The sequence below is a fragment of the Rhagoletis zephyria genome, unplaced genomic scaffold (genome assembly GCF_001687245.7).
Source record: "Rhagoletis zephyria isolate East Lansing unplaced genomic scaffold, Rhagoletis_zephyria_1.1 Rzeph_scaffold_00061, whole genome shotgun sequence".
Taxonomy (NCBI): domain Eukaryota; kingdom Metazoa; phylum Arthropoda; class Insecta; order Diptera; family Tephritidae; genus Rhagoletis; species Rhagoletis zephyria.
In genome coordinates, this window is record NW_016157145.1 from 220234 (window position 1) to 241530 (window position 21297).

Here is a 21297-nt window from a genome sequence, read left to right on the forward strand (position 1 = left end):
GGGCTTATATTCAATAATAACCCCTATCTGCTCACTTTTCACAAAGATGAGATTCTTATATAAAAATCCACATAAGCTTTAACTGTCATCAGTGATATTAATGCTACCTTATATAACGACAGGTAATAAGTCCCAGATGGTTTCTAAAATCACAAATTAGTTTTTGTGCAAATTGCAGATAGAGGGTATTAATGAATTCAAGCCCTCGATATTTCACATTTTTATATTTGTAAGTTATTGGAAGCAGGGATGCCAACTTGGCTCAAACCGTGCCATTTGTTCCTATTTTACTTCAAATGGCACTTAATTTTTCAATTTGGCACAAAATGCCAAAATGGCACTTTTGTAAAAAAAATAACATTTCAATACATTTTTGTGAAATCCTTTGCGTGCACTTCTTTTTCTCAACTCATATTTTCTAATTTATAAAGGCTAATCAACTGGTTTATCTTATTTTATCATTGCACTTTTGTTTTGAAAATGAGGCTTTATTTTATTGCTATATTTTTTGGCACTTTTTTTATCCTAAATATGGCACCTCATAACTAAGGAGAGTTGGCAGCCCTGATTGGAAGATTTCTGCTGTGTTTTGAGGCAACAACTTGTCTGCAGTAAAAAAGCATATAATTTGTGTTTCAAAAGTGTGTGAAAACCAATCAATGAACTTATATGATCTCGGTTGCGTTATTAAATAATCAATAATTGTTTATACCCGCATTTTGGCACATTGGCTCGTTGAATGTGCCATCTAATAAATAGTGTCGTCGTTCTCCTTAGCTGCTTTTAAATGACTGCTGGCGGAGACATAACCACAGTGTAAGAAAATTCTTTTTCTATAATTGCTTCCTTATAGAAAGGTTGGGTTCTTTTCCCCCTTAGACATTCCGAATTCGTTCAAAATATGCCAATTTAAAACACAGAATTCTTTCAGTGCTCCTCCGGGGTTTTTGAACATGTACTGTTTCTTCAATTTAATAGTGTTCGCTTTATTTTTGTAGAAACGAAAAATGTTTTGCAAGTTATGGATCATTTCTCCACTCTTTCTTCAAATATTTCTCGTATTCCAGCTGTGCGCAGACATACTTTAAGCATTGTTGACGCTATTTCCATTTGAATGAGGAAATAGCGTCAATGACTTTATTTCCAAATTTTTGTTGACTTTATTTCGCTTTTGAAAAGGTAATAATGTCAATTGACTTTATTTCGCACCAGGGTGGGAAATAAAGTCAATTGACCTTATTTCCATTGACCTTATTACCTGTCACCACGTCAACATGCAGCCGCATTCTCGCCTCCCCAGCAGCTGGACTTAATGCATTTTTACAAATCACAAAAGCGTAAAATTCGAAAGTTTTCGCTTTGTTTTCCGCTGATGTTGCCATTGCCGCACTGCATTTTACACATATTATTTACAATTTGTTAATGCTACTTTGGTTTTACTTTTTATTTTTTATTCAGACATATTCGTTGCGTGTTGCCATTGCATTCGCATTAGAGCTAGCGCAGCTGTAGCTGCCATCCGCCGTAGTTGAAATTGAAGATTACATTGAAATTGTACCCCGCACTGGGGCTTTCGCACCCACATTGGGTGTGTATTAGTCGGGCAGTGCGGCGGCGGGGGTGTTGAAACGGCCGTTTGTTTGCGTGTCAGCTGACAACTGTCCGATCGATCGTCGCTGTAACATCAGCTGCTAAGGTGGTGATAACAATGCTGCAACTGCAAATGTAACATATTTAAACGCTCCGACAAGATTCGAAAAAAGTTACAAAGAGTTCCCAAAATGCTATGGAAATTGAATTGTGCGAACTAAAATGGACAAGTGGGCACTAAATTGATGCGTAGCGGGAAGTTGTCACGCACAAAAGGCGACGAAAATTATGTGTGTATCAAAACAATTTTACTAAGCAGCGGTTACATAAAGTAATACATAGGCATGCGGAAATTGTTTAGAGGGCTCTTGAAGACGACAGCAAAAAAACACGCAATGGATACAGATTGATTTTAATTTATTAATTATTAATTTGGTTTTTTACAACAAAGTTAGTTATGCAACGCAGTTCTGGTTTCATCGTTTTAACAATTTCACCGCTTCTCCGAAGAAAGTTGTTATATTTTTTTCTTTTTATTTAATTTATTTTACGGTTTTGTAATACTCCGCGAGATTAACTTCTCTGTTACCTGTAATAAAAACATATTATATATTAATTCTAATTCGTAAAATTAACTTTTAACGCTAGCACCAACACTGAAGTGAGAAAAACGAGCATAAATCAATGAATACCTCTTTTGAACTTTAGAATCTCTATAAGCAGCCTTTTTATCTGCACACAAATGTGAATACTTTTTGATTGTAGACCCTGCAAATTTAATTTCTTGAGCTACGTTATTACTTATTATAATTTTTTATGTTTGTTTTAATACTTTTTTGCTGCTGTCAAATTGCTAATTCTAAAAACAATAATTATTTACGGTTTAAACATGCAAATAACATATTGCAAAGCTGATTGTGAACTCGACGAACGTAAGTTCAGTATAGGCGAAAGTTTTCAGATTGCAAGCCAGTGCGCTACCTACCATTGTGATGCTGAAAGCAGTATATCTGCGATAAGTTTAGAAAGATTGATAAGTTCGTACTTTCTGCGGTTTTATTTCTTTTATTTTCGCCCCCCAATAGCTGCGCGGAGTCTTTGTCGACAGAGCATTCCAGAGGATAATTCGAAGCCATATTCCCATTGATGTAAACGAAATGAGTGCGGGACGTGATTGAGTTAGGCGAATAGCAAAGACGCTTTAGTCTCTATTGATACGGAGTTAGTATTAGAAAATACGTTAAAAACTGTATTTAATGCATTGGTTTTTATTTGAATAATATGTTATAGCCATTAAAAGGCCGTTGATAAATAAATAATAATAATAATAATAACAATAGATGTGTTTGCACATCGTAGTATCAATACAACCCCATGAGAAACACTTTCAAACAATTTTCTCGGTGTTGCTCTGTTGTCAGAGTTAAGGCATCCAAACACCTATGCGATTCTGTCGCAACGAATCCGCCCCGTTTTTGATTCTACAGACGTTACTGCTTCGAAAACGCAAGTACGCACACATCTGTGCGATTTTATCGCAGCGAAAACTGTCAATTTATAGACAAACAAAAAGTATTTTTCAACAAAAATAAAATTCTTATCTTTTCCATGATACAAATATAGTAAGGTAGAACCGCTGAGAGTCGCTTTTAAAATTCTTGACGTTTCCATACAATATAATTTTTAAATTTACTCACAAACTCACACACACATTTTCATTTTCAATCTCAAGCAACAACAATTTCGAACAATTTCAATTTATTATTTTCACTTTTATATGATTTTAAAATGTTGGCAAACTTCAAAAAAAATCATGGCCGACAAATTGAGAGAACGGTTCTACCTTGCTATGTTTTTATCATGATCTTTTCTACATCAAATATGTATGTATGTTTTGTTTTCTTATATGACGTTCAAACTGGCCCCATTTAACTTGTTAAATGAAAAAGAGAGAATCGTCCGCATTGAACATTTGGAGTTAACTTTGACGGTTGTTTGATTACCAATAAAAATTAAAAAAAAAAAATATTCAAAATCAAGTTTTTGTGTTTCAATTTTTTACGCATACGGATAACTTAGAGACTTCAAAATGTTTAGTTCGTATCAAGGCACATTAAACAGGTAGTATCAGTAGAGCAAAAACAACATTTGCGTGTATTTTGTTGTTGCTTCTGGTATCGAAAGTGTCAAAAACTGTTCTGAATTTTTTCTTCTAAATCAAAGCGTGCCATGTGAAATACAAAAAATTATAAAAAATAAAAAATTGAAATTGGAAAAAATAAAAATTGATGCAACTTTCTTTCCTAGTAAATTTGTTTGCTTCTCGAAGCATTGATCCATCCTTTGCAAGGCCCAGTAATCAGCGGTCGTGCTGCCGAGTTGGGCGAACGTTCCAAAAGCTGCTATTCAATCGCTTGTTTTGTATGGAAAAAGGTTTCACATGCAAATGGATTTTAACAATTCAGAATTTTTGTGAGAAAAAATTAAAAATATTTGACATTTTCGAGACCAAATAATTTGAAAATAAATCAAATCAGCTGCTCTACTGATACTACCTGTTCAATGTACCTTGGTTCGTATGCACTATTTATCTCTGCGTTCGATGAGACCTCCTTTATTGGCGGGCAGACATCCATACAATTTTGATATTTTTTGATAATTTTTAATTATTAATATTTTTCAGAATATACATTTTTTGAACGTTGGCGTGTCAAATGAAAGCTTTTGGGTCTTTCTGATTGGTCGGAGCAGAAAGCTTTCTGATACAACTCTGCGCTGAAATGGTTTTCAAACGAGTTATATGATTTAACTGGTTAAATTTTCCAACAACAATTGCATGCGATTTAACTTGTTTATGAACATGTTTTGTTCATTTAACTAGTTTCAAGCCCATTTAACATGTTCAGCTCGTCAATTTGAACGTAGTATACGTTCAATTTTGTTTTAATATTGTAAAATCCTTCTATTGACCTTTTTCGTTCTCAAGTTGTCAAAAGGCGGCAGTCTGCGATTTCGCCACGACCAAAAAAAGAACTGTGAATGTTCGAATAAATCGCTGCAGCAAAATCGACAAGAGTGTGGTTTGCCATTTAAAACTATGATCGGCATTGTTGTAATTTTCGTCCGAACAGATTCACACCGACAGAATCGCCTTTATTGCTTTGCTACAGAATGCGAAATATAGAAACTCCTCAACATTTCTTCTCTGGTGGCGTTGTTACTCTTGCTACCGAACCCGGCTGCATTTTTTCAGATTTTTACGGGTCGACCTAGATATGTAGAATTGTTCACCGTTAAATAGTCCGAATTTTTTGTTAGTAAAATATGTTTTCCTTCTATCATATCGACGCCTAAAAACCTTACTATGTTAATTCTGACTAAGTCTAAGGTGCTAAGTCAGGTATGGTTTGGAGGCGTCAATATTTTACGTTGCGCTTTTGTTAAAGAAATATTTGATTTTTTCACTTTTTTTATTTCATTTTGATTTTTTTTTTTTTTTCAAAATACTAATACATAGTATGTACTTATTTATATTTATAAGCCGTAATAAACTCGTATACTTCGAATAAACATATGTACACACCATATATTTCGCCAATAATTGTATGTTATATGTACTAAGGCTTTCACTTATCAATACTTATTTTTATCTAATACACACTAAAATATTTTTTTCACTAAAATGCATGAATACTGTATTCCCTAATGAATTACATATGAATGTAGTCTAATTTGTGTTTCTCTTAATTGTTTTATATGTATATGGGGAATTATTTTTCAAACCCTCAACCACCCGCCACCTGCCTTTTTTTCTTGTGAAAGAAAAAATATTTTGAGCACATGAAAAAAATTTGCATTTTTGATGTCGTCTGGTCTTTTGTGAAAAATAAGTGGTTTAACCTCCAAATAACTGTCTAAAGAGAAGCTTTTCGCAAAAAAAAAATCGGGTATTTCGTCAAAAGTGGTCGAAAAAAAAAATTAAAAATATTCAAATAAATTCGACTAAATCACTGTTTTGGGGGCTCTATGGCTCATTGGACAAGAATCCGATGTCGGTTTTCAAACTCAAGATAGTGTATCCAAGATGATGGACAGTATTTTTGTAAGTTTTTACCGATTTCTACAAAATTATGTGTAGGGGTCATCCTGAAAAACTGACATCAAATTCTTGTCCAGCAAGAACTCCCAAAATAATGAATAAGTCGAATTTATTTGAATATTTTCGACCATTTTTTACGAAATATCTGCTTGTTTTGGTTTGAGGTTAGACAACTTATTTTCCACAAAAGACCAGACGGAATCAAAAACTACACTTCAAATGACAAATTGTTTAATGTGCTAAAAAAAAAATGTTTCCCTACGAGAAACTGGGCAGGTGAGGCGGCTGATCTCGAAAAGAGTTCCCCATATGTATGTAATTTATTTTACTTTTGCGCCATACAGCGGAAATGGTTATAGCTGATTTAACTTATTTTTTTCTCTACACCCTGTACTTTTGCACGATACGTCTTCCGCAACCGCTGCAATGGTTTCTTCACAAATTTTGCTATGGAATTGCCTACGTTATGTTGAGGTAATAACTTATCTTTGCTTTGCACTTTGTTAACTCACGATATTTAACGATTTAATGCAAACGCTTACCAACAAATCTAGTTCTAAAATTTTTAGTACCACAATGTGTGAATCGAGTTGTGTGTGACACAGCTGATCGTTAGCGATCGTTATTTTGCGTAGTATGTATATCGATTACTCCACTCTGTGGTGCGTTTGTAGCAAGTAACGGGAAAAATGTGAATTTTAAAATTAAACCACTAATATGCAAGTTAATTTAATGCCTTTGTGTTTTTTCTGAATTATATGAGGTTATGCTTATGAAAGTATCTGTCCGACTCTTTTCACGCATATTTTTGGTATATTAAATAACTTATTGTATCAATTTGTATACGGGTCTGTATTCGGTTGCTAAATATAAAATACATAGTATGTATGTATACATATGTGTAGTTTATACCAACTGCCTATATTTAAATATATATATTCATAAATGTGTATATTATTATTTAGTTAAATGGTATAACACTTTTCTCTACTTGTCTTTTATAAACATTACTATGTATTTACTTTTACTAAAAATTGGTGTATATACTATAGCTGTAAACATGTACTGTACTTAGGTGTATGCAATGCTGCACTTGAATATACATATACATATGTATGCATTTGGATCCTGAGCTAGTCTATTTTCGCAGTAGAACCGAACAAAAAACTATAATATTCAAAAATAAATAAAACAAACAAACAAAAAAGGCGGCATATAACTACGTTTTCATTAAAACAGTTTCAATTTATTTAAATTACTATTTTAAATTATAATTTAAAACATGCATTTGAATTTAAACTATTTCATAATAATTAAAATAAGAAATTTATAGACGAAATGATACATTGAAAGTATTCGCTTTTGTAAAGCTGAAAGGCTCTCTTGTCCTTTTTTGTTGAAAATACACAATTTTCACAAATTCAATTAAAATTACATATTTGCATACACTAAAAATATACATAAGTATATATTAAAACAAGATAAAAAAAATTGAAGTTATTGATTTTCGCCACAATTTGTCCCGATAAAAATTCTGCAAATCATAATTATACTAAACTAAATTCTAATTAACTAAACAACTATTTGACGGCACCGCCTGCGCTATCATCATCATCATAACGTCTAACCCTACCCTCTTTAATCACCGCTTCACTCGCACTGTCATTGTCACCTGATAAATTAACAATTCCAAACCCACCTCCGCCGCCTTCGACACCGTCACCACCGGCACCCCCTTCATCAACTCCCATGTCTCATTGACGCGCCGAACGTTCCGTTTCCAAGAGGCACTCGCGCACCAGTATGCGTGCATGTACAATGCCACGCTTCAAACGCTCCGTCGAACTACGTGATCCTGTATATGTTGGCCTAATATCGCGACCCATCTCCTCTATTACCGCCAATAGCTGCGCATACTTGCTCAGGCCATTGCCGGCTGCTGATGTGCCCGCCGTAGGCAAATTGGCAGTGGACGTCATGGGCGTTGTTATGTTGGCCGATGTTTGCGTGGTTATGATAACCGGCGATGTAGATTGTGGATACTTCAGCTGTGACTGTGCTGCGTTGAGTATCGCTGCGGCGTTGCTGCCCACACCCAGCGCAGCACTAACACTCATGCCACCGTTGCCAACATTATCAAGACCCATGCTACCTCCAGCTTTGCTAGCGGCAGCAAGACTATTTCCGCCACCGCTATTCCCTGCGCCACTATGGCCATGGCTACTTCCGCTGCTGGCACGTTGCGTCGAGGCGGGAGAGGCGATGGTATTCGATTGTTGTTGAAGAAGTGCCAGTTGCGCCTGCAACTGCTGCGTATATTGAAGGGCAGCTACCGCCGCAGCAGCCGAGGTGCTCGTCGATTGCTGATGATAATCACGTTCACGCTTGCTGTACAGGTCCCGTACGCCGCCACTTCCTTTCACACTGCCACTCAGTACGCTATGATGCAGGTCAAGCACTGTGGTGGCTTTTGAAGAACTAGAACTTGCACCACCGCTGCGGTCACGCGGATGATGGATAGCAGAGATTTGTATTTGCGGCTGTTGTTCGCGCTGCTCGCGTTGCTGTTGATAGTTGTAGAAATTTTGCACTTGTGAACGAGGTATTGGGGTCACCGTGACGTCACTCAGTTTAGACTCGACGGCTTGTATGTCCATGATATCCATTTCGATACTGGCAGCGTTTTGTGGCAAGTGTTCTACATATGAAATAAGAGCGGGAATACAACCTTATCAGTAATACTGTGCTGTTTTGATAATCAAATTCTTGCACTCACATTAGAAATCTGCAAAAAGAAAACAACGCGACCCACTTAAAATTGGAAAATGAAAATTTTCTTTTCGTTGCTCTCGTTTTTGTCTTTCCACGCAGGTAATTTTTTCTTTTTGCTATGAATTTTCGTTACGAATGTGTGGAGGAAAACGCAGTTGCGTGAAAAAATGCAGCAAAGTTCTCTGATGAAGAGCAAAATAAGTGTGAGTTGGAAAATTAGAAGTGTTTGATTAAGTGGGGGCAAGCGAAAGCCAAAACGGCGCGAATGATGGCACAAAACAAAAACAAGAATGAATGTCAGAACAGGGATAGATCACAAAACTTCCACTGGAATGCACTACCGGACGTCACTGGAATACACTACCGGAAGTATAGGGTGGTAAACGCTGGTTTCACCCTGTTGCATTTGGTCCCAACCGATATTTGGTCCCATATAATATCCCATTCCTTGTAACTGTAATTCCCATTTCCAATTAATTATTTAATTACAAAAATTTACAAGATGTGGCATCATTTTTATTGGATCATTCTTTCATTACCCCATCTTCCGCAACAACAACAACGCTAAGTTGCTTGAATGCGGTCATTCGCGCCTTCACATCTTCCTACTCTTTCCCTCTCGCACACTATCAATGCATTGTCGAGATTTCCACTCAAATGCTTCAACTGCCATTTCGAATATGCGCTTTTCTTGTTTTTGCTTTTGAAGTTGTTTGTGCACTCGTTACTCGCAATTTTAGCCTAACCGTCGCATTATACTCGGTGACATCTGCTCATTTTTAAGTAAAAATTAAATTAAAAATTGTGAGTTTCACTAGTTTAGGAAATATTGATAGTAGATAAATGCAAAATTGTTAAAACTATATTCCGATGTAGTTAGGAGGCGGTGTTCATTTACACCAGCAGTCAATTCCGCTTACAGTCATCTATACTCGTTTTATTTTCTTTGAGTGGCGTTGCTAACGTCTTGTTATTGATAAATGCCGTCATAGCATTCTACAAATATCGACCTTGCTCCTGCGAAGCAACTTTTTGCGTGTGGAAAATTATTTTGGTTGAGGTAGTGATTTTTGGTGTTTAAACTTATTTGCAGCAATTTAAAAATCATTTTAGAAAAGTGCATTTTTCATGTTGCTCCTATTGCACATTCGCCGCTGGGTGTCTCCGTATTGCACAATTGCGGAAATTCAATCAGCTGAAAATGGATAGGGAAATTGCAATAAAAACGAAAAACATGCATACAAATCTCAATGTGGGTTGCCTTGTTTCAAGGCGTTCCGTGATGGATTTTCTTTTATCTGATTTTGTTAGTGAAACGTGAAATTCTTAAACTGCTATGAAATCTTTCGGTAGTTATTTTAATATTGACATGCCAAGAATGATACATCGCTTTGACACGCTCGGCGTACGAAAAAATAATTAAGAGGTCATTTAAGAGTGCCAGGTTAAATCCAGCACATTTATAATCAAATTATTTTTTTATTTAAGGACATTCAGTTCGTTTCGTACATTCGTAAATGTATAGTTGACTTTACTGATCTTTACAACACTTATATTTGGTAGAAATGTCAACGTTTGCTTCAACAGCAGAATATTTTTTTTTTTACTTTTTGGCATTTAAAGGATATTTCCGTCAGATAAAAATAAAATCTTGAACTCTTTCGTTTACAGGAGAAAATATCGTTTGCATTTTGCGTCAAAATTTATAAAAAGATTTACAAAAAAATCTAAAATTGCACTTTTCTATCTATTCTCTTTTTCCCAATTTTTCATTTCGAAACGTCTGCAACATTTTTTGTGCGCTGGAATTGGACAACACTGGGCAGCAGCGAACGGACAGAGTACAAAAAAAACAAAAAGCTACGATAAGAAATTAGCGGAAAAGGAGGCGTACAACGAGTGCCAATTGCCGCTTCGAGCCTCGAATGTCAGTTGGATTTCGAATCGACAGCGATTTGACACGGTAGCAACAACAATTTACTCTGCGCTAACAAAAAAACAATAACAACCACGGTAAACAGCCCAAAAGTCAGCATAGAAGAACGAGTGCATACACTTGGAAACGAGCAACAATTGAGCGAGTGAATAATTCCGCCGGATTACCGCGCGTCGCGCAGCTGTTTTATATTGCCTACGTTTGCTGTTGTATTTGCTTGCAAAGCCATACACAGCCGCTGCCAAAGCAGCACAGTCGAGCTTAGTGAGTGAGTAATCGTCGCAACGGAAAAAAATCTTTAGTGAAACCCCCACGCTGAGGTGTTAAAACGATTTAAATCCAGTAGAAAGAGCTTTTTTCCAAGTAGGTAAATCAAGAAATAATTTAGTAGGAAGTCACATCAAGCTATAATAAAATATCGGAAAAAAAATTGAAGTGTTGGACGAAAAATTCGTCAGGAATTACAGTAAGTGCCCTTCCGTTTGCAGTCAGCCAACGCTTAAGGAAAACTATAAAAAAAAGCGAGAAAAAAACGCTCAACTACATTGAAAAGTGCACACCACAGCCCCAAACGACAGAAGTAAAGCATTCTCAGCCGAAAAGCCAGCCATAGAAGCAATAGCAATAAGTTTATTCGAAGTTGCACAGCCGCAGACGTGGACAAGTTCCAACTCCCACAATGGAATACATTTCAGTTGGTCAGAGCGTCAAAATTAAGCGCACAGATGGCCGTGTGCACGCCGCAGTTGTGTCGAAAATCAACGAGTCTGGTAAATCGATCACGGTGGAATGGTACGAACGCAACGAAACAAAAGGCAAGGAAGTAGAATTGGACGCCATACTCGCATTGAATCCGGAAATTCTACAAGATCCCGAGCCGGAACAAAATGCCGCACCCGAACCGAAGAAGCAAGCGACAGCACCCATAAACCTGGCGCGCAACGCTACTCAAGGCGCCATCGGTCATCGCACCAATCGTGCTACCATCAACGCCACCAGTCTGCTCTCTTCGTCTGCTGTCTCGGAACACTCGGAGAACATACCGCCGCCACCGACTACAGGTATAGTGCGCTCGCGTACCACCAACAACGCAACACGTCTAGCCTCTGCTGCTGGGAGTGGCAGCGCTGGGGGTGGTGGTATTGCCATGAGTACCAGTGCCGGCAATTCATCTTCGATTGCGTCCAGCTCAGTGGCCGGCAATGTGGGCGGACGTCGTTCCTATGTGGTCAAAGAAGTCGAGCGACTGAAGGAGAATCGAGAGAAGAGGCGTGCACGTCAAGCTGAAATCAAAGAGGAAAAGAATGCGCTCATGAATCAGGATCCGGGAAATCCCAATTGGGAGACAGCGCAAATGATACGTGAATACCAGAGCACTTTAGAATTTAATCCACTTGTCGACGGGCAAGTCTACGAAGATCATCAAATAACAGTATGCGTACGGAAGCGACCACTTAGCCGGAAAGAGGTTACACGTAAGGAGATCGATGTGATTTCGGTGCCGCGCAAGGACACGCTCATCGTGCATGAGCCACGCAACAAAGTCGACCTAACAAAATTCCTCGAAAATCATAAATTCCGCTTTGATTACGCATTCGATGATCACTGCGACAATGCCATGGTCTACAAGTGAGTACTTATATACAAGTAGATCTACAGATAAGTAAATGTACAATTGTATGTATGGATTTAACGGCTGCTACCTACTAACACTTATTTGACATATTTTCTACACATATGTACATTCAAAGCCGGACAATCGAAATTGACAAGGCTTTGTGTAGCGTGGATATAGCAGGTTTTGACTGCAAAACATAGACTTTTGTATATGCTTGCTTGCACTAAGCCTAATGTATGTATATATGTATGTACATATGTCTGCAAATACGCACATATAGAGTTACGTAGCAAGTTTAGTTACTGTCTTGACAGCTGGACGGATCACTGACTTCACCATTGCCTTCACTTAAACATTCAAGTAAATCTTGGGGCTCAGGGGTTTTGTATGTATGCCTTTGTACTGACTTTGTCGTCGTCTCCATATGTTCTTTGTTTACTAATGCCATAAACGCTGACTAACCAAGCAACTGGTTCAGCAATAACTCCGTACAAATGTATGCACATACATACAAACATATTTTATTTTGTTTAGCTTTTTTTGTGCTACCTCATAGAGCTACAAATAAGATTTTAAATGCTTAATGCTGTTAATTTAACTTGCAACATTTTCCAAACTTTCCTTCTGCGCCCAGTGCATGAAGAGTAGCGGAGGTAGAGCAATCGCTGGCGCAGACATGCTAGTTGAAAATTTCGTTACTCATTTTGGGTGTGCTGATGTAGCTAGTTACTGTAGTTACTGGTAAAAAAAAAAATAAAAATGTGAAAGCTAGAACGGCAGTAAAAGGCGAAATAAGAAAACAATGCAATCAAAAAATAAAATAGAAAGGCAGCCAGTCAGCGCCTAGTAGCCTCTTCTATTTCACAAATTTATTGTAATATATTTGTATATAGAGATTAAATTTAAAAAAAAGTCAGTTGCGGTGCTGCTCAAGAGGTTGGCGCTAATGGCTGCTCTTGCCATCGCGACCACCACTTTTCCAGCATTTTTGGCTTTTCATTTGTATATAGAGATTAAATTTAAAAAAAGTCAGTTGCGGTGCTGCTCAAGAGGTTGGCGCTAATGGCTGCTCTTGCCATCGCGACCACCACTTTTCCAGCATTTTTGGCTTTTCATTTGTATATAGAGATTAAATTTAAAAAAAGTCAGTTGCGGTGCTGCTCAAGAGGTTGGCGCTAATGGCTGCTCTTGCCATCGCGACCACCACTTTTCCAGCATTTTTGGCTTTTCAGTAATATGCCGAATGCACTTTAATTTTTTTTTTTTTTTAAGAACAACACAAAACCAACATGCACATACATGCATATATGTTTGTATGCATACATAGTAGTTTATATTCAAAAATTTTAGCAGTTTGTAGGGTTGTGCCACGACTATTGGCAAAGTTTGCGCTTGCGGTTTTGATTTTAGCCGTTGCTGCTTCACAATCATTCGCTTGCTACTAAAAATATTTCGTGGCAACCGCTTGAAACCACTTTTAACCAGTTCTTTTCATTATAACTTGGCTACTATTGGCAACGTAAAAAAGATTTTGCTTTTTTCTCAAGTTGGTGCATGCAAAAGGAAAGGAGTAACGAAAAATCTTTAGCTATTAGCGTGGTTTGCGGGAAATTTTAAATATTTAAAATTTGTTTCATTTGCAGAGCATAGAGATATTTGCATACTTACCGCAAAAAATTGCTTTACTCCGGCCTGCGATAGCATTCGTTTACATGCACCAACCATAAGTAATATTAGCTTTTATTGCAAATATTAATGCCGATTTTTCAATATGTGAAATGAGGTGAATTCGAAGAGCCAAGCAAAAAACACTTCGGCAGAACAATTTTACTCTTAACAATTTATATGCGCATATGAGCCAAAGAGTTTCGGAATTATGCAAATGTTATTAATTTTTTTTTATTGCAAGGCTAAGACAGCTGTCTGCTTAAATTAAAGCATTTTTATTATTATTTACCTGGCCCTGTTTAATTTCCTCGTTTCATTGCATATGTTTGTAGAAAAAACATGAGTAATGATGCAGTTTAATAATTGACGAATGGAATCTATTTTTAACCGACGTCCAAAAAAGGAGGAGGTTATCAGTTCGTCGGAATATTTTTTTTTTTATTTTTTTTATGTATGTTACCGCATAACTTCGGACAACGTCAACCGATTTCGATAATTCTTTTTGCATCGGAAAGGTAGTGACTCAGAGGGGGTCCCATACTAATCTGGTTGAGATCCGATCAGTGGATCTTGAGATATATATATATATATTTTTTTTTTTATATAGGAGTTGAAGCCGGGTTTTTTTTGCTAAAAATTACTTGTTTGTTATCAATTTAACTCTTTAGCGCACATACTTAATCAGCGATGCCATTTATAGATCGTTAGTTCGACGTTAATTTCATTATTATGTTAATGAAAGATTTTAAAGTTCGGCAAAAGAACTCTGTTGAAGAAACCAGCCCTAAGAAGTTGATTATTTTTTTCCAGTTCAGTGCTGGTGTATGAGGTTTCATTCCTTCCCGTAATATGGCACATAACCACAAATCCACCCGTTCAGGTGTATCATATATTAGTTTTACACCTATCGGTTTACCATTTTTCAGGCAATCGTATAAATTTTCCGCTGATTCAAACCGAATTAAGGCGGTGCAGTAATTTTGACAAGTGATTAATCGTTGAATTAGTATGTGCACTCCTATCATCCTTATCTTACAAGTCAGCCACCATATTCCTTCTTGTCATATCATATCTGCGATTAGTTACACATTTTTACTACATATGTACATATGTATTTACTCCAAATACTTTAAATTTTGATGCCATATCGTATTCCAAATAGGTACACTGCTAAGCCCTTAGTGCAGACAATTTTCGATGGTGGCATGGCGACATGTTTCGCTTACGGTCAGACGGGCGCCGGAAAAACACACACCATGGGCGGCGAATTCAATGGCAAAGTGCAGGACTGTAAAAATGGCATTTATGCAATGGCAGCACGTGACGTTTTCACTTTTTTGAAAAGTCCACGTTATCGTGCGCTCAATTTGGTTGTGTCCGCTAGCTTCTTTGAGATCTACAGTGGAAAGGTAATGCATGTGAAATGCTTATATACGCTACATATTTATATATTCGCAATCGTTTATTATATTATAATTTTCGCATGTACACAGGTCTTTGATTTACTCTCTGACAAGCAAAAATTGCGCGTACTCGAAGATGGCAAGCAGCAAGTGCAAGTTGTGGGCTTGACTGAGAAGGTCGTCGATAGTGTCGAAGAAGTGCTCAAACTCATACAGCATGGTAATACGGCGCGCACCTCAGGTCAAACGTCGGCCAACTCTAATTCATCGCGTTCGCATGCCGTTTTCCAGATTGTTTTGCGCCCGCCGGGTTCAACAAAAATACACGGCAAGTTCTCATTCATCGATTTGGCTGGCAATGAACGTGGTGCCGACACATCTTCGGCCAATCGACAGACACGTATGGAAGGCGCTGAAATTAACAAGTCACTGCTGGCGCTCAAAGAATGTATACGAGCGTTGGGTAAACAATCGGCTCACTTGCCATTCCGCGTATCGAAATTGACACAGGTTTTGCGTGACTCATTTATTGGTGAGAAGAGTAAGACGTGCATGATTGCGATGATATCGCCAGGGTTGAGTTCATGTGAACATACATTAAATACGCTCCGCTATGCGGATCGTGTCAAGGAGCTGGTGGTTAAGGATATGCCGGATATGATGCGAGAAGGTGATGGAGAACATGCCATTATGGAGGAGGACGAAGATCAAATGGTCGTACAGAATAATCGATCACATAATCACAATATTAACAATAACAATAATAACAACAAGAACAATGGACAAATGTCGGAGAACGATTTGGCGTTATTGCGATCGCTAAGTGTGAGTTTTAGCCAAAAATTCAAAACTTCCATTATTTTTGTTACAATTTTAAATAAAAAAAAAAAAATCTATTTTTTACAGGAACACGATATGTCCGATGAGTTGCTCGTGCAACATGCAGCTATTTCCGATTTGCAGCAACACGAAGAAATGGTAGTGGATCAGCATCGTTTAGTCAATGACTTTCTGTCACAGTTTTTGCCCGAATCCCTACGGCTGTACGATCTTACCAATTATGTTGATTACGATCAGGATGCCTACTGTAAGCAAGGCGAAGCGCTTTTCACACAACTTGCCGAATTGGCAACTAGTTGTAGAGACTTAATGGCCGATTTTCGGGCTAAAATGGCCAAGGAAGAGATGTTGTCGTGCACTGTTAAGCCCACAGGCGGTAAGCGCTAAGTGGTTGGCTACTAAATAGAGAGCGAAATGCACATTAAAAGCAACTACATTTATAATTATATGAAAAATAATACATTTAAAATCCAGAAAAGCGATGTTAATGCACAGCATAGCAGTGTTGAATGACAGCAGTAGAAAAAAAAAATTAAGAAAGATTATGATGTTGAATACCAGCTACAACAACAGCAACAATATAGAATAGCAACAACAACAATTAACTGATAATACGTATAAAAAGATACAAAAATACTCTAAAAGAACTAAAGTAACGCAACCACATCACCAACACAGCAAGTAACAAACAAAAAAGTATATCGAACACCGCATTTTCGAGATGTACCTAACCTGAAGGTGGTGGGCGTAATATTCATTTATGGTGTTTATATATAAGCATTTGCAAATGCATACACATCAACACTACGTTTATTAGACGCGCAACAGCAGTTGTCTGCAACAATAATCTTAATCATTCTTTTTCGAATGCACACGGGCATGTACTATGTATTTCAATTGTACGCTGTAAGCTTATTTTTGTATAAGTTTCCCAAAAGCAAACTTTGTAAACTTTGTGTATGTGTCGAAAAAGCGAAGTCGTGCGTATTAGACATCAAAGTCATGCAGACAGCCGCATCACTCGCATTACATCTGTTTCATGTGGTGCCTAATTAACCAGACACTAATCTCAAAAGCGATCATCAACAATCAAAAACTACCGCCACGCACTAAGCTGTCGTTCAAGCTAACAGCTAGCGCAGCGCTCATCAATTGTCAGCAGCAGTATAATGCTAACTGGCATCTGCAACACATTTCTAGCGCATATTCTACTAACTTTCATCTAGCCAACGCGCGTCACAATCTCCTCAAATCTCACCTCATTCACTCCACACGCACACATGTAGTTGTTATATACCATTACTATCGATGCCCAAGTTGGCTGATTGATATACGCATGCGGAGTTAAGACGTTGTGTGGACTTGGACGTTGATTTAATGTTGATGATAATGATGTTGAAGTTGAATGCATATTATAATTTTAATAATAATGTTTCGTCTTTTATCTTCCTAAGCTATTTATTTTTTGAATTTAATATTTTTTTATACTTACATGGAAAAACGGCATGACAAAAACATAACCACAAATTGTGAATCTAAAAAATGTATAGAAAACGCAAGTATTAAGAGATGCTTCATCATCGAACGTTGTTGTAGTGAAAGTCCCAGTATGGGCACTTGAAATCAAAAGACCATTTTAATCATAAAAAGATGCTATATGGCAGCGAAATCGCATAAGCAATGATAAGCAAACACTTATTATATATGTGTGTGCAAAACAAAGGGACATTTTTCTGCCATATAGTTGTATTAATCCAATGTATTAAACTATCTATACAATGCGTATTTATATGTATTTAAAAAATGTACGCCAATCTTTTAATTGTGGCCTACGCCCGCCCTATGCATCATTTTCACTTTTTTTGTTATGTAAGCCTTTGTACAACGAACCACACAAGCAATCTTACGCACATGTTGTCCTCCACCCGCACCTTATCGCGCTGAGATAATCCTACACTTGCTTTTCTTTATTGAAATTATTTTGTTTTGAAAATTTATAATCTGGTTACACAGAAAAATGTTTTCTTTAAACGGTGCGCCAATCTTCCAGATTTTTAAACGCACACATGTTTTTTAACCTTGTTTTGGCTACTCTTCCTCTCTCATTCATTTGCGTAATTTGCCAAATTCTCTAAACCCCTTAAAAACGCTTACTTGCTAAAAAGACATTAAAAAAAAATTTACGTAATAATTCCGCAAATTTTTTTTCAAGAATTTAGAAAATCGGCACCAAGCATAAATCAAAAAACGCCACCAGCAATACTAACAACAACAAAAACAACACCACCATTTCAAACCACAGCCGCTCCCTCGCTGGAGGAGTAGCGCAATTATATCTACAATGTATTTTTAAGCTAGCTGCACGCGCAATTAAGTAAATACATATGTATGTAGTAGATCGGGTAGAGTGAAAATTACTACAGCAAAATTTGAAACAAAATTTCAAATAAATTTAATATGAATTGTGCGTTTGTAGCACGCATTTTTGTGCTCCGCGCCGCCGCCGCAGCAGCAGCAAACAATTACTACTACTACTACAATATTATACTTACTATATTAAAAAAAACAAAAACGTTTGCAACAATAAAAGCAACAAAAACAACAAATAAACATGTATCGTATTGTTTGTTGATTTTCTTAAGCTTATCGCGTATAGCGGAAAAATTTATATTACCAACTACAAAGAAGTGCTTCAAAAATAAAAGAATAGAAAAGAAAGAGAATTTCCTTGCAAAATTTGAATGAGAAACGTATTTAGTAGCATCTAATATTTAAATTATATATACACGTAAACAAAAACTAAAGAAATCGATAAAAGTAAAAAAATAAAAAACTTAAAAATTTAAATTAACAAATTAACAATAAAGTGTGTTGTGTTTTATGTTATTGTAGAGCACGGGAGGAGGTGAAGTGCAGGCGGGAACTCCGAATTACTTACAAAGCGCAGCAGAGGCTGTGACAACCAAAAAAAATCCCAGTTTTTGAGAATTTTGCCGAGGTGACAGCAGTTCCGGCTACGACACCAATACATTGTGTAAACGTCAATCTATTCTTATTATTAAACTTATGAGTAACTTTGACGAAAGCCCAACGGATGTGCAAAAAAATAAAGAAACTGCAATCTTCGCTTAAAACATCAATTCTTAATTTATAATATTACAACGAATTCGATTGCTCATTCTAAAATACCATATCGGCGCTTTCCTCTGCCACACCTATCACATAATCAGTCCCATAGATGGCTTGCGTATCGCCATCCTCATCGTCCACAATTAAAATACCATCGATGTGTTCATCCTCGTGGATTTCCAAAAAGTCGCCATCGTCTTCGATCGTCAGCTGCTGGACGTCGTGGATCTGCTCAGACGCAATTTGATAGCCATCCGTCTCGCTATACTCGCCCTCTTCTACCAAATCTTCCAAACCACTCGTATTGTATTCAGGTTTTTGATGTACTTTGTAATGGGTCTAAAAGGATGTAATGTATATGTTTAATCAATAAGCATTCGACCGTGATTTTTACAACAGCTTACGATCAAGTGATGTTTTCGTCGAAAACGTTTTACACAGAACTCGCACTGGAAGCGTCGTTCACTGGTATGTATGGTATGTTGGTGTATGCGCAGGGTCGAGGGCGAAATGAATTTCTGCTTGCATTCCGGACACTCGAATGACTTGCTGGTATGCGAGTAACGGTGCATTTTGAGATGTTGCAGTATGAGAAAGTCCTTGCCTGAAAAAAAAAATATATAAATTTATTGCCACAAGTCTATTTTCGTCAAATGCTTACCGCATATCTCGCATTCGTACGGTCGTTCACCTGTATGTGTGCGCATATGCACCGTTAAGTCGTGCTTGGACAGAAAGGCCTTCTCACAAACCGTACACTTGAAATTGCGTACATTATTATGCCGATCCATGTGATAGCGATAGTGCACTTTTTGATTGAATGTACGCTGGCAGAGATCACACTTATAGGCCGGTTCGCCGCCATGTAGACGCAGATGCACGCGCAATGCATCGTTGGTGTGTAGCAATTTGGAACAGAAGGGACATGGAAATTTATTGGAATGCACAGTTTTGCTGGAATCGAAAAGAAAAGTTTTAGTATAATAGACTGAAAGTGCTGCATTTGAACATACCGGTGTTGTAGAAAATCCGTGCGTCGCAAAAATTCCAAACCGCATGCTTGGCATTCATGGGCACGCCTTATGCCACCGCCTTCAGGCTTTGGCCTCTCTAGTGCATTTATTGGCAGACCGCTGTTCGTATCTTCCAGGTAATGCACATCGAAAAATTCGACTGCTTCCTGTTTTAGCCCATGTTGCCCTTGACTCGAATTGTCATCAAAAAGCGACACGAACTCAATCTCTTTTGTATCGCTTGAAGATTTAATATCCGTATGCTGTGGCGGCTGGGTATCTAGCTCCGGGGTAGCAGTATAATACAGCCCCTCATTGCCGTCCAAAGCCACCACTTGTAGTTCGTTTGGAACTTCATTGGATTTCTCTTTCATAAGCACTAATTCAGCGTTCGCCACTTCATTTGAAAAAGTCTCCGGTTCTAATGTAATTGGCGCATAGGCTTGTCCATTATCGTACTCTGTGCCATTTGGCATGTGTTCCGCTACATTTGTATCTTTCAGTATGGACTGAATAACAGCGTTTTCGTCACTGGTCATAGAGGGTAAACCGTTTTCGAGAAATTCTTCTCCGAGTATAATTGTATCATTATTAGCTTCTATGGCTAGATGTGACATTTCCTCGCAATTCTGTGTCATATTTGCATCCTTATTACCCGCATCAGGATACATTTTTGCCAGCTCTTCTAGTGTACGTCGCGCTTTCATAGTCAGTTTACGAAATAGCCGCATTTGTAAATCACAACTATTGCACAGGTATTGTGGGTAGAGCTCCATGGTTGATGCATCAATCTAAATTTGAGCGTAGTTGTAACCGTTTTCATTGCAAAACGAAATCATTTGTATGTAGCCTACATACCTGAAAGCCCAACATTTCTTCGTACAACTTGCCCGTGGCCGTCAGCTGCCATGTGTGCGAATGCATAACGCCATCTTCTTCTACCACTTGCACCACATAGAGGCATTCGTAGTCAGCATCCTGATTTGGACTGCGGCAAACGCGACAACTATTTACCACTTCCTCTGCTTGGACCATTACATCTAAATTTTCCCTAATATTTGTTTATAAACAATTGTCGGGAATAAAAATACACAACTTTTATTTTCTGCTTCTTCCTGGCATACGAGTCTCGTACTGCGACGAAAAGTCAAATGAATGGAGAGCAGTGTTGCCGCTTTATTTTACCACGCCCTTTTTTTTGCCACATAAATTTAAAATTGCCCCTAGCC

The 21297-nt window shown here is 37.6% G+C and overlaps 4 protein-coding genes across 8 annotated transcripts in view; 1 reads left to right on the forward strand and 3 right to left on the reverse strand.

Annotated features, from left to right (window-relative positions):
* The window catches only part of LOC108370239 (estradiol 17-beta-dehydrogenase 2), a 54191-nt gene extending 47939 nt beyond the window's left edge, over nt 1-6252 (reverse strand). Inside the window, exon 1 of one of the 2 annotated variants that reach the window (XM_017625563.1) lies at nt 6232-6252. Coding sequence is in view for 1 of the 2 variants with exons in the window: in XM_017625549.1 (XP_017481038.1) it covers nt 6019-6029 (11 nt within the window). In the remaining variant the exon portion in view is untranslated. Of the gene's footprint in view, nt 1-6018; nt 6042-6231 lie in introns of those variants that run through there. The other variant, XM_017625549.1, reaches the window with a different exon arrangement.
* Nucleotides 6253-6265: 13 nt separating this feature from the next.
* Nucleotides 6266-8889, reverse strand: CDK2AP1 (CDK2-associated protein 1). The gene is made up of 2 exons (XM_017625572.1): nt 8466-8889; nt 6266-8387 (listed from the first exon to the last, which is right to left on the reverse strand). Exon 2 carries the CDS (start codon nt 8353-8355, stop codon nt 7444-7446), a length of 912 nt encoding a protein of 303 aa, XP_017481061.1. The 5' UTR covers nt 8356-8387; nt 8466-8889; the 3' UTR covers nt 6266-7443.
* A 282-nt stretch (nt 8890-9171) lies between these two features.
* On the forward strand, nt 9172-18096 carry Klp10A (kinesin-like protein 10A). 4 transcript variants are annotated; one of them, XM_017625347.1, is made up of 5 exons: nt 9172-9521; nt 10288-12026; nt 14846-15092; nt 15177-15911; nt 15993-18096. In XM_017625347.1, the coding sequence occupies exons 2-5, from the start codon at nt 11077-11079 to the stop codon at nt 16311-16313; spliced, it is 2253 nt and encodes a 750-aa protein (XP_017480836.1). In that variant the 5' UTR covers nt 9172-9521; nt 10288-11076; the 3' UTR covers nt 16314-18096. The 4 variants fall into 4 exon arrangements, with proteins under 4 accessions (XP_017480836.1, XP_017480845.1, XP_017480852.1 ...); XM_017625356.1 differs by having other exon boundaries at nt 10291-12026; XM_017625363.1 differs by having other exon boundaries at nt 9177-9265.
* Nucleotides 17784-21265, reverse strand: LOC108370147 (zinc finger and SCAN domain-containing protein 12-like). Its single transcript, XM_017625412.1, has 5 exons — nt 20927-21265; nt 20069-20859; nt 19717-20009; nt 19460-19659; nt 17784-19394 (listed from the first exon to the last, which is right to left on the reverse strand). The coding sequence occupies exons 1-5, from the start codon at nt 21101-21103 to the stop codon at nt 19107-19109; spliced, it is 1749 nt and encodes a 582-aa protein (XP_017480901.1). The 5' UTR covers nt 21104-21265; the 3' UTR covers nt 17784-19106.
* Nucleotides 21266-21297: the final 32 nt, after the last annotated feature.

Coding starts and splice junctions, on each gene's coding strand:
- CDK2AP1 (XM_017625572.1), bottom strand. CDS start 8,355: ATGGATATCATGGACATACAAGCCGTCGAGTCTAAACTGAGTGACGTC.
- Klp10A (XM_017625347.1), top strand. CDS start 11,077: ATGGAATACATTTCAGTTGGTCAGAGCGTCAAAATTAAGCGCACAGAT. Junction 12,027..14,845: donor GACAATGCCATGGTCTACAA/GTGAGTACTTAT, acceptor TATTCCAAATAG/GTACACTGCTAAGCCCTTAG. Junction 15,912..15,992: donor CGTTATTGCGATCGCTAAGT/GTGAGTTTTAGC, acceptor TATTTTTTACAG/GAACACGATATGTCCGATGA.
- LOC108370147 (XM_017625412.1), bottom strand. CDS start 21,103: ATGGTCCAAGCAGAGGAAGTGGTAAATAGTTGTCGCGTTTGCCGCAGT. Junction 20,010..20,068: donor ACGGATTTTCTACAACACCG/GTATGTTCAAAT, acceptor TTTCGATTCCAG/CAAAACTGTGCATTCCAATA. Junction 19,395..19,459: donor GACGAAAACATCACTTGATC/GTAAGCTGTTGT, acceptor ACATCCTTTTAG/ACCCATTACAAAGTACATCA.